At 39.2% G+C, this 17,070-nt stretch overlaps 1 protein-coding gene and 1 long non-coding RNA gene across 3 annotated transcripts; one reads left to right on the top strand and one right to left on the bottom strand.

Moving 5' to 3' along the window:
- Nucleotides 1-1,715: 1,715 nt before the first annotated feature.
- LOC117537778 lies at nucleotides 1,716-15,295 on the top strand. Of its 2 annotated transcripts, none has more exons than XR_004567768.1 (3): nucleotides 1,716-2,390; nucleotides 2,594-2,689; nucleotides 15,195-15,295. It is a non-coding gene; the product is annotated as an uncharacterized LOC117537778 (long non-coding RNA). The 2 variants fall into 2 exon arrangements; XR_004567769.1 differs by lacking the exon at nucleotides 15,195-15,295 and adding an exon at nucleotides 4,039-4,254.
- Nucleotides 7,164-11,846, bottom strand: LOC117537777. The gene is made up of 13 exons (XM_034203119.1): nucleotides 11,763-11,846; nucleotides 11,438-11,614; nucleotides 10,527-10,635; nucleotides 10,344-10,430; nucleotides 10,009-10,113; nucleotides 9,646-9,780; nucleotides 9,146-9,310; nucleotides 8,923-8,991; nucleotides 8,722-8,816; nucleotides 8,133-8,259; nucleotides 7,863-7,980; nucleotides 7,697-7,779; nucleotides 7,164-7,524 (listed from the first exon to the last, which is right to left on the bottom strand). Exons 4-13 carry the CDS (start codon nucleotides 10,425-10,427, stop codon nucleotides 7,459-7,461), a joined length of 1,047 nt encoding a protein of 348 aa, XP_034059010.1. The 5' UTR covers nucleotides 10,428-10,430; nucleotides 10,527-10,635; nucleotides 11,438-11,614; nucleotides 11,763-11,846; the 3' UTR covers nucleotides 7,164-7,458.
- Nucleotides 15,296-17,070: the final 1,775 nt, after the last annotated feature.

Genomic DNA, 17,070 nt, shown 5'->3' on the forward strand with positions numbered 1-17,070 from the left:
GTGATTATACTAAATGATTTACAAATAAACACCACTGCATATTTACAACTGTTACACATGCTGATGTAACGCAAATGTTCCAACTTGGGATCAATAAAGTATATCTTATCTTAAGCTGATCGATGGCTACTGCCATATTTGCAAAATGTGCCTCTGAACCTTAACAAGTGCATGTTTCAGGCTTATCAATTAATGTAATGTAATGTTATCAATTAACAACAGGGGTCACAAACATAAGACCAGCTGTTAAATAAAGCTCTTCTGACCTTAGCTGGCATGTGTGTATATATATTAATGCTGCCCATTATGGGCACAAGCAATTTTCACCCATTTATTAATTATGTTTTAAATGTGAGTGTTTCCTATCCCCTAAACCTCCAGGGATGTACACAGTTTAATACTGGCAACTTCTTATTATGGGAAATACGAAAACGTCTTTTAAAACTACAACTCCCAGTAGAGACGTGCCATAGATAGAGAACATGTTGCGAAACACAATAGCCAGCATGTGTAGTTCTGGGGACAGGGTGGGGGAGGGGGGGACGCGGTGGACCCGTTCAAATCCAGTTTTGGACAGTCTGCCGTGGTTCCATCCCATTTCAAGTGCTGTTCGAGGCTCGGCGTAACCCTCGGAGCTCACTCTCCAATCACAGAGCTTGAGGACTATCACGGGGTTTGTCAAACAGAGCACATGGTGTAGTCCAAACGATAGCTGGGGATTCTGGGTAGTGTAGTGTCTTCTGCCATCCTTTACTCCGAACAAATATTTGTTTCTCCGAATCGAAGGGAAAAAATACAAAAGCATTGCACACAATTTAAACCAATCAATGTTGTGTAATTAACAAGGATAATCTGGTGTTTTTTAGTAAGTAATTTAATAAAAATCACAGTTGTATTACACACAATGCACTGTTTTTTGAGAACATAAATTGATAAATAATGCACCATAATACATTCTGACGAAAAATACAAATTATTATGAATACAAATAAAATAAAAGAAGCCTCCCGTGAGTTACTACAAGCTATAAAGTAGATTTAAAAAACGTTTTAGCTCACTGCAGGACGTTGTAGAAATGCGTGTGTGCACCACGGCAAAGGAGCCTCATTCACTTTACATTGGGGTTGTTTGCGTGGTGCCGACACGTACATGTAACAAAGTTCGTGACTCCACCACGCAATGTGGTGTTAAGGAGTCGTGGTGCAGTCACGCATTTTTTAAATGGCTAATATTGGCCTACAATACCCCTTTATTGATCAAATAGGAATATCATTGTCTTTTAAAAAACGTAAACTAAAGGGAACAATCTATTTGACACAGCTGAAGCTCTGGCCTTCCTTAAAAACTAAGTCATTTAAATCACAGTTGTATTACACACAATGCACTGTTTTTTGAGAACAGAAATTGGTAAATAATGCACCATAATACATTCTGACGAATTTTTTTTTTTATTATGAATACAAATAAAATAAAAGAAGCCTCCCGTGAGTTACTACAAGCTATGAAGTAGATTTTGAAAACGTTTTATAGAATACAAAGCTCACTGCAGGACGTTGTAGAAATGCGTGTGTGCACCACGACAAAGGAGCCTCATTCACTTTACATTGGGGTTGTTTTGCGTGGTGCCGACACTACGTGTAGCAAAGTTAGTGACTCCACCACGCAATGTGGTGTTAAGGAGCTTACGAAATGCTATTAGCACCTGTTCGTGGGCTTGGTATATGATAGAGGTTACATTTGTATTGTGAAATGTGCCATATGATTTTTTCATTATTGATGTATTTTTTAATAAATCACGATTATAACAGCATACAAATGTTGTCAGTTAGTAACAATCGTTCGTCGCTCTGGAAACAACAACTTCGGTCATTTCCGGCGGTGACGTCATGAGTAGAACACAGCTGAGCAGAACACAGCTGAGTCACCATTGTTTAAATGCCTTGAAGCGGCAAATATTAAAACAAAGGATGCACAACAACAAAACGCGAAGAATAATCGGCAAGCGATGTGTGGTATGGGGATGTGGGGCCGTCTCCAAATCTGGCTATGGGATGTTTTTGTGGCCAAAAAATTGTCAAATGTCGCGTATATGGACCAAACAAGTGCGTCGTACGAGGGCGGACTTTGCTGGACCAGGTAACCCGGGGTCGATGAAACCTACAATTTGTGGGCAGCACTTTGAAAGATCGTGTTTCGACCAGTCCACAATGCTCGCTAAGGAAATTGGATTAAAAAATAATTTCAAACTGAACAAAGATGCTGTTCCAACAATACTGCCAAGACTCCAAATGCCAGCACAAGCCACCACGCCGATTCCTACATGTCCCCCGATGCAGAGCCCTCCACTAAAGAGACGGCGAAATGCATTCTCCAAAAGGGAGAGAGCGAAGGTAATCCGCGCTACTTGTTGTTCAATGTTTACAAGCATAAAGCCTGACTCAAAATGACATGTAAAATCTCACACATTTATGAGTTGATGAAGTCATGATGCCATATATTATTGCATGCACTTTTCCCATGAACAGCATTTATAGTAAAATTATAGCTCATACAACCGCTTCAAATTCTGAAAAATGTCAATATTATTACATAGGTATTGGAAACTTTGTTAAATGAAGCCACTGACAGAACTGAGGATAGCAACAATCTATTGGACATCCACACTGGGGAGGAAACTGTGTCTACACCAGTAAGTATACAGAACGGACTGTACAAATACAATTTGTATCTTCATCACATGTATGTACATAATTCATATATGTAATTGTTTGATTTTATAGCATTGCTCTCTCAATCAATTCAACCACATGTTGTATTATGAATGTTATTAGATATTATATTATGTATAAACGTGTGTTACCTTATTTACTAACGGTATCTCGGCACCGAAACCGTAGTTTCGGGTTTCTGACTTGGCTCGTTGTCAGCCGGTGACCAGCTGCCTAGACATTTCGACTGCGGTCAACTCAGCCGTCTCTCGCATTTGCTTGGTCAAATGAGCAGCGCTTCATTTTTGAGTGCGCGATTAATAGCGTCTTTACGGTAATCGCCGAGAAGTGGCGCTGACGGTAGTACAAGTGCTTATGCTATATTTGATCAATCAATCAATGATATTTGATGAGGGTTAAAATGATTTTTAGCCATAAGTTCTTAATAAAATTGGTACTGTTGGACTCAGTACATGTTAGACTACTACCACAAATACAATCAAGTACTTTTACTGTGTACTATTTGAGTAATACTCTGTCAAACTCCCCTCCAGAGTACAATAATGCATGTTTTCTGCCCTCTTTGATGAGAGATACAATCATTTTTTGCAATGAGTTCTTAATAAAATCGGTTATGCTGAATTCTGTACTACTTGGACTACTACCACGAGTACAATCAAGCACTTTTACTGTGTACTTTTTGAGTAATACTTGTTTAAACTCCTGTCCTGAGTACACAAAATAATGTATTCTGCTATCTTTGATGAGAGATAAAATGATTTTGTGCAATAAGTTCTTAATGTAATTGGTACTGTTGGATTCAGTACTACTTGGACTACTACCAAAAGTACAATCAAGTACTTTTACTGTGTACCTTTTGAGTAATCCTTTGTCAAACTCCGCCCCTGAGTACAATAATGCATGTTTTCTGCCATCTTTGATGAGAGATAAAATGATTGAACTCCCTTCCAGAGTACAATAATGTATTCTTTTTTTACCACGTCAAATTCCTCGTACGTGTAAACCTACCTGGTAATAAACATTTTTCTGATATATAATAAGCGTTAGAAAAATGTTCTTCACAATACTGACTATGTTGGACAGAGTATTTTAACAGGATATGGTAAACACATGATATGAACACTAGATCCACTAGATCAGTACTCCAGCAACAGCGTTGTTACACTTTGGAAAGTCTTTAGAGACTGGCCTGGATAGCTGTTCACAACTTTCCTTCAGCACAGTGACACACCCTTGTCACTCTTGTTGGCCTCTTATGACGCTGCATGTCTTTTAATATATGTATAATATATTATTTCTCTGCCCCTAGTTCTTTCCTTGCAGATTCTTCAGTCTCATCAGCCTCATCAGTCCCAGTCAACGTCTTCAGCCTCCAGCACACTTTCCCTGTACAAGGCTCATTTCCCATGATCACAACACCTTATATTATCCTGTCTTTAACAAAATGTAAAGTCCTTCTACTGCACCTTTTGAAGACTCCAAAACAGGCATTTGTACTGTATGTGTTTGGAGAAATTATACAACAAATGGCCCAGATTTGTACTATAGAAATAATTTATTAATGTAATTGGTACTGTTGGATTCAGTGCTACTTGGACTAGTAGCACAAGTACAATCAAGTATTTTTACTGTGTACTTTTTGAGTAATCCTTTGTCAAACTCCACCCCTGAGTACAATAATGCATGTTTTCTGCCATCTTTGATGAGAGATAAAAGGATTTTGTGCTATAAGTTCTTAATGAAATTGGTACTGTTGGATTTAGTACTACTTGGACTACTACTAAAAGTACAATCAAGTACTTTTACTGTGTACTTTTTGAGTAATCCCCTGTCAAACTCCCCTCCAGAGTACAATAATGCATGTTTTCTGCCATCTTTGATTTGAGATAAAAATGATTTTGTGCAATAAGTTCTTAATGTAATTGGTACTGTTGGATTCAGTACTATTTGGACTAATAGCACAAGTACAATCAAGTACTTTTACTGTGTACTTTTTGAGTAATCCTTTGTCAAACTCCACCCCTGAGTACAATAATGCATGTTTTCTGCCATCTTTGATGAGAGATAAAAGGATTCTGTGCAATAAGTTCTTAATGTAATTGGTACTGTTGGATTCAGTACTACTTGGACTACTACTAAAAGTACAATCAAGTACTTTTACTGTGTACTTTTTGAGTAATACTCGTTTAAACTCCTGTCCTGAGTACAATAATGCATGTTTTCTGCCATCTTTGATGAGAGATAAAATGATTTTGTGCAATAAGTTCTTAATGTAATTGCTACTGTTGGATTCAGTACTACTTGGACTACTACTAAAAGTACAATCAAGTACTTTTACTGTGTACCTTTTGAGTAATCCCCTGTCAAACTCCCCTCCAGAGTACAATAATGCATGTTTTCTGCCATCTTTGATTTGAGATAAAATGATTTTGTGCAATAAGTTCTTAATGAAATTGGTACTGTTGGATTCAGTACTACTTGGACTAGCAGCACAAGTACAATCAAGTATTTTTACCGTGTACTTTTTGAGTAATCCTTTGTCAAACTCCACCCCTGAGTACAATAATGCATGTTTTCTGCCATCTTTGATGAGAGATAAAAGGATTCTGTGCAATAAGTTCTTAATGTAATTGGTATTGTTGGATTCAATACTACTTGGACTACTACCAAAAGTACAATCAAGTACTTTTACTGTGTACTTTTTGAGTAATACTCGTTTAAACTCCTGTCCTGAGTACAATAATGCATGTTTTCTGCCATCTTTGATGAGAGATAAAATGATTTTGTGCAATAAGTTCTTAATGTAATTGGTACTGTTGGATTCAGTACTACTTGGACTACTACCAAAAGTACAATCAAGTACTTTTACTGTGTACCTTTTGAGTAATCCTTTGTCAAACTCCGCCCCTGAGTACAATAATGCATGTTTTCTGCCATCTTTGATGAGAGATAAAATGATTGAACTCCCTTCCAGAGTACAATAATGTATTCTTTTTTTACCACGTCAAATTCCTCGTACGTGTAAACCTACCTGGTAATAAACATTTTTCTGATATATAATAAGCGTTAGAAAAATGTTCTTCACAATACTGACTATGTTGGACAGAGTATTTTAACAGGATATGGTAAACACATGATATGAACACTAGATCCACTAGATCAGTACTCCAGCAACAGCGTTGTTACACTTTGGAAAGTCTTTAGAGACTGGCCTGGATAGCTGTTCACAACTTTCCTTCAGCACAGTGACACACCCTTGTCACTCTTGTTGGCCTCTTATGACGCTGCATGTCTTTTAATATATGTATAATATATTATTTCTCTGCCCCTAGTTCTTTCCTTGCAGATTCTTCAGTCTCATCAGCCTCATCAGTCCCAGTCAACGTCTTCAGCCTCCAGCACACTTTCCCTGTACAAGGCTCATTTCCCATGATCACAACACCTTATATTATCCTGTCTTTAACAAAATGTAAAGTCCTTCTACTGCACCTTTTGAAGACTCCAAAACAGGCATTTGTACTGTATGTGTTTGGAGAAATTATACAACAAATGGCCCAGATTTGTACTATAGAAAATCGAAATCTTGTAATGTAGGAAACAATTCACACTGGCTACCATGTGATATAGGCTTTGTTTTGCAATATTTATTCAACGGTCACTTCTTAGTTAAACAAATCTCAAATATACACTGAACAAAAATATAAACGCAACACTTTTGTTTTTGCTCCCATTTTTCATGAGATGAACTCAAAGATCTAAAACATTTTCTATATACACAAAATAACCATTTCTCTCTAATATTGTTCACAAATCTGAAAAAATCTGTGATAGTGAGCACTTCTCCTTTGCCGAGATAATCCATCCCACCTCACAGGTGTGGCATATCAAGATGCTGATTAGACAGCATGATTATTGCACAGGTGTGCCTTAGGCTGGCCACAATAAAAGGCCACTCTGAAACGTGCAGTTTTGCTTTATTGGGGGGGTCTGGGGGGGTCCGAAAACCAGTCAGTATCTGGTGTGAGGGGTAGGGTTAGGGTTAGGGGTAGGGGTAGGGTTAGGGTAATGTTGTGAATTGAGTGGCCCATGGTGGTGGTGAGGTTATGGTATGGGCAGGTGTATGACGACGAACACAGGCCACTCGATTCACAACATTACCCTACCACTTACCCTAACCCTACCCCTACCCCTCACACCAGATACTGACTGGTTTTCGGACCCCCCCAGACCCCCCCAATAAAGCAAAACTGCACGTTTCAGAGTGGCCTTTTATTGTGGCCAGCCTAAGGCACACCTGTGCAATAATCATGCTGTCTAATCAGCATCTTGATATGCCACACCTGTGAGGTGGGATGGATTATCTCGGCAAAGGAGAAGTGCTCACTATCACAGATCTTTCAGATTTGTGAACAACATTTGAGAGAAATGGTTATTTTGTGTTTATAGAAAATGTTTTAGATCTTTGAGTTCATCTCATGAAAAATGGGAGCAAAAACAAAAGTGTTGCGTTTATATTTTTGTTCAGTGTATATTCTAAATATATCAAATTGAGCATATAAATGAAAACTCTTTCACAGCAACCACATCCCCTGCTTTTTGGAAAAGTCTGGAGTCCCAGTCCCCAGCCGGTGCCTTTTGTTGTTAATATAGGACATACAGCAACCGCATGTTCATGCACAAACATTATTTGTCACACAGAGAGCAAACCCAGTCCCCAACTTGTGCCTCTTCAAGAGACTTTTGGTCCATATACAGGCACTGTGTGGCACCACCGGAAACAGCTGTCACACTGAATCTGCAATAGAAGGAGTGGAGACAAATTAGAGTAAAGCCCTGCTTATAACAGCTTTGAGCAATGGTCAACTGCATCCCTAAAGTGTTTGTATTTAGTTTCTGCTTTCATTGAATGCTTTTCTACAAATCTAAATTGTGAAATATCTGAAGTCTCAATATTCATTAAACCTTACCCAGTCAGTGTGGGTGTGATGTGGCATTGAGCCGGGTGGTTTTATGCCGGCGCACATGGCACAGTTGACTTCTTTGTCAAACACTGATGAAAAAAAAATGCTAATGTTACATCTCAAGTACAACAATATCACAATTGAATTGATATTTTGAAAATGTAGCACGCACCTGATGCTGTCAGTATTTCCATGGCCAACACTTTTCTTTGATGCGCCATCTCCTTTTTTGTGGTCCCAAAGGCCATTGTTGGTGTTTTAGGAAAGACTTCCATGACCTCCTTTGCCATCTTAAAGTGATACACCATGTTATGTTCTTAAAATAACTATCCAACTACCCCAAATGTGTTTTTGTGAAAGGCAGTAAAACAGACTTAATCCTAAAAGCTGAAAGAATGTTATATTAGCAAAAAGCATATATGAAAATAAATATTCCACTTACCATGCAGACAACTACCCCACAGCTATTGCCATCCTGCTGTACTGGGTGTTTCATTACTCCTCTCTTCCATTTTATGTCTACCCAGTCTGTCTTACTGCAGCAGGTCCTCCTCATTTTGAAGTAATCACTGCGTGAGATAAGATATATTATTAATGTACAATGCATACTGTATACATACAATACTCGCATAATAACATAAATCCTTGTCACACTGTGTCTCAGCAGTCGAGTAACACAATTTGAAGTGATGTTAATGCATGTTTCCCAAATGTATATTTTAAGATGTAACATGCAGACACCTACAGTAGTCTGATGTCAAAATGAATTGACAATTGTTCCCTCTAAGGACAGGTTGTTTATTCATTTATTGGGTGTTATGGTATAACCGGTATGGACCAAAGTCAAACATGCACACATATGTTCTGGTGTAGTAGTACATCAATTAAAAAAACAAAAGGGCTGGTTGTGGCAATATAGCTGATCCATCTATTCCCACATAAATATAACAATAAATATAAACATTATATATGAGGGAATAGAATGAAATAAATATTTTTGAAAAATAGGTGAAATTGGATGCAGTTAGTACCTGAATTTGTTGGCAGCATTGTCTGACTCTGCCTGCTCTGCAGAGCTGCGTGCAGGATCTGCCAAATACACTGTGCTTTCTTCAGCATTGATGTACTGTGGACACAGAAAAAGAAATATATATATTTTGAAATAAACACAACATCTCCAAAAACTTAGCTGATCAAGAAATATACAATTATATGATATAGACACTACTAACCAGAAATTTCCAGTGTATACCGTCTACATGTACAAAGGACACAATGGCTCCATAGCTGTCAAAGTGTATCTGTAATACATAAGAACAAAACAACTTCCATTTCCCATCAGGCTGTATTTGTTTTCTTTATACAGTAGAGTCAAATAGCTTTAGAGTATGTTTATATTTAGACAAAGACATAATGAAAACCTTTGTAGTTATCCTCAATAGAAACACAAGTTACCTTTGACAAAGTGTGCTTCCTGACCTCTTCTCTTTTCCCAAAGAGGATCACACCAGCTGAGTAGTGGTTGAGAATATAAATCCTCGTCCCCAGTTCACATTTATGTGCATGTATGTGCATGTATGTGCATGTATGTGCATGTATATGGAAAAGACACTCGATGATCTGGAGAGAATGTCGACAAGCAGACATTAATAAGAAATACAATTATATGAAATAATAATGTAGTTGACAGGTGTTAAGCTTCGTTGATAAAAACAGAAAATTATAACAGTGAATGACCACATTTGACTACTTCTTCTAGTGTACAATAAAAGTTAAATATTCAACTGTGGATGCCTTTTAAGATTCACTTTTAAAAACAGTTTAATACATTTTAGGCTTTGGGTGCTAACAAGACTTCAGTGGTGTGCCATGAAGCTAGCGTTACATGAATATTGGATTCATGTGTAGTGAAGAGACTTGGTATGAGCACTGGTTCTGTCCTATGGATGAAATACCTCGCCTGTCAGCCACTGGTGTGGTCTAAGGGTCCGCATGTCAGAGTGACGGATGGTAAAACTGTTGCCTCTTATTTGAGTGGGGACTACAGACACCACCACCTCAGTGTCCTTTTTTTTCCACAACGCGGTCAGCTGGGGGTCACAAAAAAAATACTATATCATTTTTATGTCCCAAAGCTAGATTGTTAACAGAGCATGAGATACACATTGTAAATTGAAAGGTATTATTTTATAACGTTCCTTTAGCATTCCTTAAACATTAAAATCTGCATTTTAACTTTTTAGTTAATCAATTATTTTACTATTTTAATCTGGTCCCTCTGATGAACTCCCTGATGATGTGTCCTTACAGTTTCTTACCTCTGATGAAGCATCCACTTTACCTCCCTGTGCGGCATCCTCAGCATGCTCCGTCATGTCTGATGTGGATGAAGATTGACCTTGTCTTGCCTTGTCTTTTGGATCCTGTATAGAAGCCGAAACATCAACATTGCCTTCCACATTGTCCAATATGTGTTGTTAAGTGCATGTCATAGTTAATCACTTCATCACACAATTTGAATCTTCAGTTCTTCTATCATTACCTACAGTATACTAATAGAAAATGCAACATTAAGCTGTAGATTCCAAGCTGGTTTCGATGTATGTGTTTCAAATGCTTCCTGGCTTTGTTTAACCATGCTAAATGGGATTACCTGTGATGGAATATGTGCTTCCGTTTCACCTGGCGCTTGTTTTTGTAGTGGAGCTGGAGCTTTTGCTGTTTTTGTCTTCTGCATGAGCTGATAAAAACAAAGTGTTAATAACATAAATATTATAACATTTATGTTATTTTCAACAAACAGGATAACAATGGTTTGCTCTCAAAAAATACATACATTCTTCTTGTGCTGTCTGAAAACAAAAGGCTTGTTTATGGGTGTCACATAAACTCCTCGACCTGTTCTGCTTTCTTTTTTTCCATCGCTCCATGTCCGCACGATGGGTCTGCAGTTAATAAGGAATATTGACAGAGTAAATGCACTCATAAATTACCTTTCATTACATATTCTGCCATTTCACATTATTCAATGTTGTTTTCTTTTCACAACAAACATTATCTTTGCCTGAAATAAATGTATTATTTTATTAATTATTGTTCATCAAAATTATGAAACCAACTACATTCAGCATAGTTGCATCACAGTTTTGATTGGTGTATCAATATTATTGTGATATTATTAGCACACTTAATATAACTGTTAATAATGACCAAATTACCTGCAGAATAACTGTTGAGAAAATACTGAATGTACTCTTTGAATATCAGAGTAGCACATGATGACAAAGACCCTAAGTAGCTGTGTACGTAACGGGATGTGTGATGACCTAGAAGAGCATCAGGACTGTTTGAGGCAGATGATAGCTATGTGATTAACATGATGATTCAGCCTCTATGGAGAGAGACATATGACAAGCATGATCATTTCTGTCGTGAGCCTTAGCTAATCTGAACTAAACATTGTATACTGCTTTGAACCGGTATTCCTCCATCTTGTGACGGTGTAAAAAGTCTGTCTACAAGTCTCTTATATATAAAGCTTGTGAAGGACACTGCTCTGTGAACTATTTGTACCAAATGCTCTGTACGTGATGAATACTTCCATTCTTGCAAGGATAATAAATACATGTATCCTGATTATTGAAACTCAAGCCAGTGGCGAGTGATATTTTCCTAATCGATAGCAATGCTTAATGACTAGGGACAAATGTGATAACATAACAGCCATATATAAATAACAAACTGTACCTTCTTCCCCCTCCTCAGAGAGTCGCCATATTCCCTTAGCAGGGCGCTCAAGGTGACTTTGTATGTATGTACAAAATCGTCCAGCCTGGTCAGACGTCTCCGTTGAAAACGGATCTTTTTGAGGTCCCACTGGCTTTTTTCCATTATCCCTTGAGTTTTGTTGTCCTCTGTGTAATTCTGCGGTTGAACATATTAGTTACGGTACATCAAATTATATTGTTAACAATCACTTGGATTACATACTGTTTACATTGCAGTTTATAATATTGATTATAGAATAATGCATTGAAATTCAATATTACATCAAAGCTTTAGGTTTTTGTACCTGTGTGGGTTTTTTTGCAGCATTTTTGTACTTCTGGGAAAGTTTCTGATAAATGGTCCCTGTTCCATGGCGTCCAAGGTCACCTGACCAAACAGTAAACATGCCTTATTATTTTATATTACATTACATTAACAAGCAGCTATAGAAAGACGTGCAAAATAAAACTTACTCAAGAGTAGGCCAGACCACAGACCAGCCAGGGGCAGAAAGTACTTAAGCAAGGAAGGGATGAAAGTCGGGCAGAAGTACATGTTGTCATCACCAGATTTCTCAATAACTGTTTGGGTTATTAAGTCCTCAAAATGCTGTTTGAAGGGCGTAGGTCCGATATCATTCTAGAAAAAACAATCCACAAATAACTTTAGTTGCATTCCATTGAGCTTGGGGTAATAGAAAAATATGTAAACCATGTTAATATTTTTCATTGTTTCTGGTCACACTGCCTCTGTCCTCTTTTCTGTGCTGTGTTGGACTTGAAGGTAAACAAATAATTTGTAATGATATTTTTGAGCTATGAAACAACTTCCAACATTCACATAATTATTACATACCACACAGTCTTCCACAATGGTTGAATCGTCCAAGTTTGACTGCGCTGAATTTGTCAGTAGTCCTTGGAGATTTTCAAAATGTTTTCCAACATTTCTGTCACTGTGGGAGCTGGAGAATACCACCACAGCACTGGTGACAACTTCATCTAGCTCGGACATTGTGGTGGCATTTATTAGGCAAGGCAAGGCAAGTTTATTTATATAGCACTTTTCAACACAAGGCAATTCAAAGTGCTTTACAAAAAATGAAAGACATTAAGAAAATGGCATTTAAAATCAGTCATTAAAAAGAAAAGCTAATAAAATAAACATTAAAAGAAAAAATACATGGATAAAAGTTACAGTGCAGTCTAAGATGTGAATAGTTCAATTAAAAGCAGCGTAGTAGTTTTAGTAGTAGTCCAAGTAGTACTGAATCCAACAGTACCAATTACATTAAGAACTTATTGCACAAAATCATTTTATCTCTCATCAAAGATGGCAGAAAACATGCATTATTGTACTCAGGGGTGGAGTTTGACAAAGGATTACTCCAAAAATACACAGTAAAAGTACTTGATTGTACTTTTGGTAGTAGTCCAAGTAGTACTGAATCCAACAGTACCAATTACATGAAGAACTTATTGCACAAAATTATTTTATCTCTCATCAAAGATGGCAGAAAACATGCATTATTGTACTCTGGAGGGGAGTTTGACAGGGGATTACTCAAAAGTACACAGTAAAAGTACTTGATTGTACTTATGGTAGTACTCTAACAAGTAGTGAGTCCAACAGTATCACTTTTATTAAGGATGTATCGCTAAAAATCATTTTATCTCATCAAATATAGCAGAAGTTGCATGATTTTGTTCTCAGGAGGGGAATTTGAGAGTATTACCCAGAAAAAAGACAGTAAAAGTACTTCATTTTATTGTACTGAGTCAAACAGTGTTAGTTTTTTTAAGAACTCATGGTAAAAATAATTTGTATCGCATGAAGCAGAAAAAACATGCATTATTTTACTCTTGCGTTGGTGCCGCTTCTCAGTGATTACCGTAAAGGCGCTATAAATCGCGCACTCAAAAATGAAGAACTGCTCATTTGACCAAGCAAATTTGAGAGACGGCTGAGTTGACCGCAGTACATTTCGCGGGGGAAAAGGATGAAAACGGGGCTTCGGGTGCCGTGGGAAGAACCTCCGTGTATTCACGTTCTTCACAGTAATCAGTTACATTGACACTGTATTGCATAGGCCTACAGACCAGCGCCATATAGATAGAATACAGACTACGGAGCTATTGATTGGTTGTCAATCTTATGTTTTTGAAAGTAGGCTAATACATTAACTGAAGGGGCTGGGCCGGGAGAGAGCGAGGCCCGCGTCAGAGGTCCACCCAAAACCGTCATGAAAAAGTGTAGCATTCTAATGCATCTAACTTTATGCACAATATAATAGTCTGGCCAGCCCTGCAGCCCGTTCTAGGTTCTGATTGGCTCTCTAGGTTGGCATTCTAGCTTCTGACTGGCTGTCCAGGTTGTCAATCACAGCCGTGGGCATATTATACTTACGACTAGTATGCCCACGGCTGTGATTGACAACCTGGACAGCCAGTCAGAAGCTAAAATGCCAACCTAGAGAGCCAATCAGAACCTAGAACGGGCTGCAGAGCTGGCCAGACTATTATGGCGCATTTCCACTGCAGCGGGGTAGTCCCGTTTAAGCGTCCCTAAGCGTCCTCGCTCTGGCCTCGGGCTGCCTCGCTGGCCGGCCCACGCCGTGGCGCATTTCCATTACAGTTTAGGACCTGGGGTAGCAACGCAGTGTAGGCGGGGCGATCGGCTTTGTTTTTGTTCACATTTCGAGTTGTTCCGTCGAGCTCCCGCTGGATTTGATCATCCCCAATGAGATGTAGGAACGTCGTCACCTCCTCGGTCGACCACGGTGTGCTTTTCTTATTAGACGTAGCCATTTTTGTAGCTCATCCGTTTGCAAAATGCTGTTTATAAAAATGCTGCAAGCTTGCTTCTAAATATATATGCGACGCTAGGGATGAACTCGCGCGCGATCTTGTGACGATTCTCTCTGACCAATCAGCAGTCGAGAGTGTTGACGTCACTAGTTCAGCCCTGGCCCTGGTCTGAGGGAACAACGATTTTATTAGGCCGGAAAAAGAGGGAAAAAGTACCCGCTAGCTGGTACTAGGCTATATGGAAACGCCACCAAAAACCGGCCTGGCCGCTTGAGGACGGTTAAGGACGCTTAAACGGGGCTACCCGCTGCAGTGGAAACTTTATATTGTGTATAAAGTTAGATGCATTAGGATAGTCATATGCTCATGATATTCCAAGTTAAATTATATAATATTAATATTATCATTTTAAATAATAATATTAATATTAAATAATGACAGAGATTTGTGGCCAATTCACTATTGCATTTATTTTATAGGCCTGAATTAGACAAGCAGTTCCTTTCCGAATTTTGATATTGATATAATATTGGTAATTTAATTGATAGCTGATGTTCTTCTTATGCAGTTGACCCTGAGGAAAGTGAGACAGCTGCAGTTATGGCTTGACTCTGGGGAATCTAGCCATAACAGCATGGATGTATAATTTATCTGTAGGCTACAAGGGTGGTCCGCACGCGTGGGCCAGTGCGTCTGAACGTCCCGGGCCGAATTTGTGTCCCAGTCTGCCCATGCTTTCGTATCTCTCTTCATACCTCCGCACTTCGCCTTGGCCATCACATTGTACACACACACAGACTCCAAAACCCACAACCCCTTGCGGCTGCTACTCTTGAAGTGACAGGCCAAGCCTGTAACACTTTCAATACAATTTCAAGCTAGTTTCAAAAATGTATTTGTAAAGTTGTGCTGTGTTTTGTACATTTCAGAATGAAATTGATGTGCAAACGGACCCCCCTCCATGAATACACCACAAGTCCATGCAGGCACGACCACGTTTCAGGTCAGCTGGACAGCAAGTTCGAATCCATGTTGGTTGTTCCAAAGGTCAGTATCATAATATTTAAATATTGATATGTAAGATACAAATACACATACATACATGCGTATATATATAATTATTATATAATATTTTCAGGAATTGAAGTCAAACCATCTGTGTGTACTGTTGGGACACAAACACATGATGATACAAGTACTGTGGATGCTGGGATTCAGTGCAACCTGCAGCTAAACCTCCTGAAAGGGACATAATTGATGAGGAAAAAGAGCTTGAAGCCGACAATAGCCAACATGAAGAGGATGATCAAAATGATCATCTTTATAGCCCATCAGACGTGGAATCTGATTCATCAGCTGATGAGTATTGTCTTGTCATGTTTTTTTAAAATGTTGCTACATTATCATTATGCAGGGTCGGATCCAGCCATTTATTGCAGACTTGATCATTTTACTCTTTGTCCATTTCACAGGGACAGTGACAACCAGGACGACACTGATCCTCTTAGGAGTAAGCTTCTGCTTGTGTTCATGTCTTCCCTGATGTCACTATTCACCCATTGTCCGATGTGTAAAGAGAACTCGCCAGGTCGCCTTCGGAGAACAATGGGCACATTTGTGGAAATTGATCAAAACTGCAAACATTGTGGTTTTCAAAGGTAATATTTTTAAATGATTACCATGCGAAATATGTATTAGAGAATGATATTTGTGGCCATTAATAATAGTATTTATTATCCTAATAAGAACAGTGTTGTCCTTCATTTCGTAAGCTCTTTAAGGAGTCGTGGTGGAGTCACGCATTCTGGTGAGATCAGGTTGGGCTTTTACTGTCAAAGGTTTTTGCGACTGGAAACACTCATTACAGACTGATAAAGGACTGCTAAGACATGCCGCATCAAAAGAACACATTTCATGTGAGAGTTTGTGGAGAGAGAGAGAGAGACAGATACGTGAGGAAACAAATAAGGACATTAGAACTTTGGTGCAGATCAGCTGCACGGAGCCGTTATTACGTGTCGGCTGTCGTTGATATTATAGCTTTTTTAGCTGTCAACCAACTCCCTCTCAGAGGTGACTCGATGCACTCCACAGCATGTCCGAGTGCAGTGCATAGGAACATAAACCATACCCAAGGCGGGCTGAACTGTTCATCGTCTCCGTCTCTAGTATTTCTCTCCGAGTGCAGCGATGAGGAAGCTGCCATCCGTAACCAGTGTGCCTTGCTCGTGATTTACCAGTGTTTGTGCTGCCACGCACACAATGTTTCAAAGTGGTTGCTATGTTGCCCTTTATTTGTGTATGTTTGCGATAAGTGTGCGTCTTTACGCAATGCCGTTGGCCTTACTGTTTGATATATATTGTGCCGCAGGCCCGCAGCACGTGACGGTTTTGTGCCCTCCCATGAAAATCATATGCCCTCCCTTTAGATTTGTTCTGGCGCTGGGTCTGCCTCACATGATCCCAGGTACACAAGTGAAGTCGCTTTCATTAATATTAATTAAAACCGCGGTCACAGATGTGCGCGCAGTGATGAGCGCGCCCTCGCGTCCGTGCGCCTGTCGGGGAGGGCGGCCGGTCGTCCCGGCGTCAAGCAGACGTGCGCGAGTCCTCGGAAATGAGCCGTTTGTCATTTCACTAATGTTCGCGTCCCAGACTCCAAGGTCCTCCGGCAGCGACCCGGAAACGGATGTCGGCGCGCCGTCTCGAAGGAAAACAAATTTCTCTAAAGGCTCGTCGAGGATCGATTATCGAGGAGGCTGTCTGGAGTAGCTATAACCGAGGATACACTGATTTAGAGGAGAG

Source organism: Gymnodraco acuticeps, unplaced genomic scaffold, assembly GCF_902827175.1.
Source record: "Gymnodraco acuticeps unplaced genomic scaffold, fGymAcu1.1, whole genome shotgun sequence".
Lineage (NCBI taxonomy): Eukaryota > Metazoa > Chordata > Actinopteri > Perciformes > Bathydraconidae > Gymnodraco > Gymnodraco acuticeps.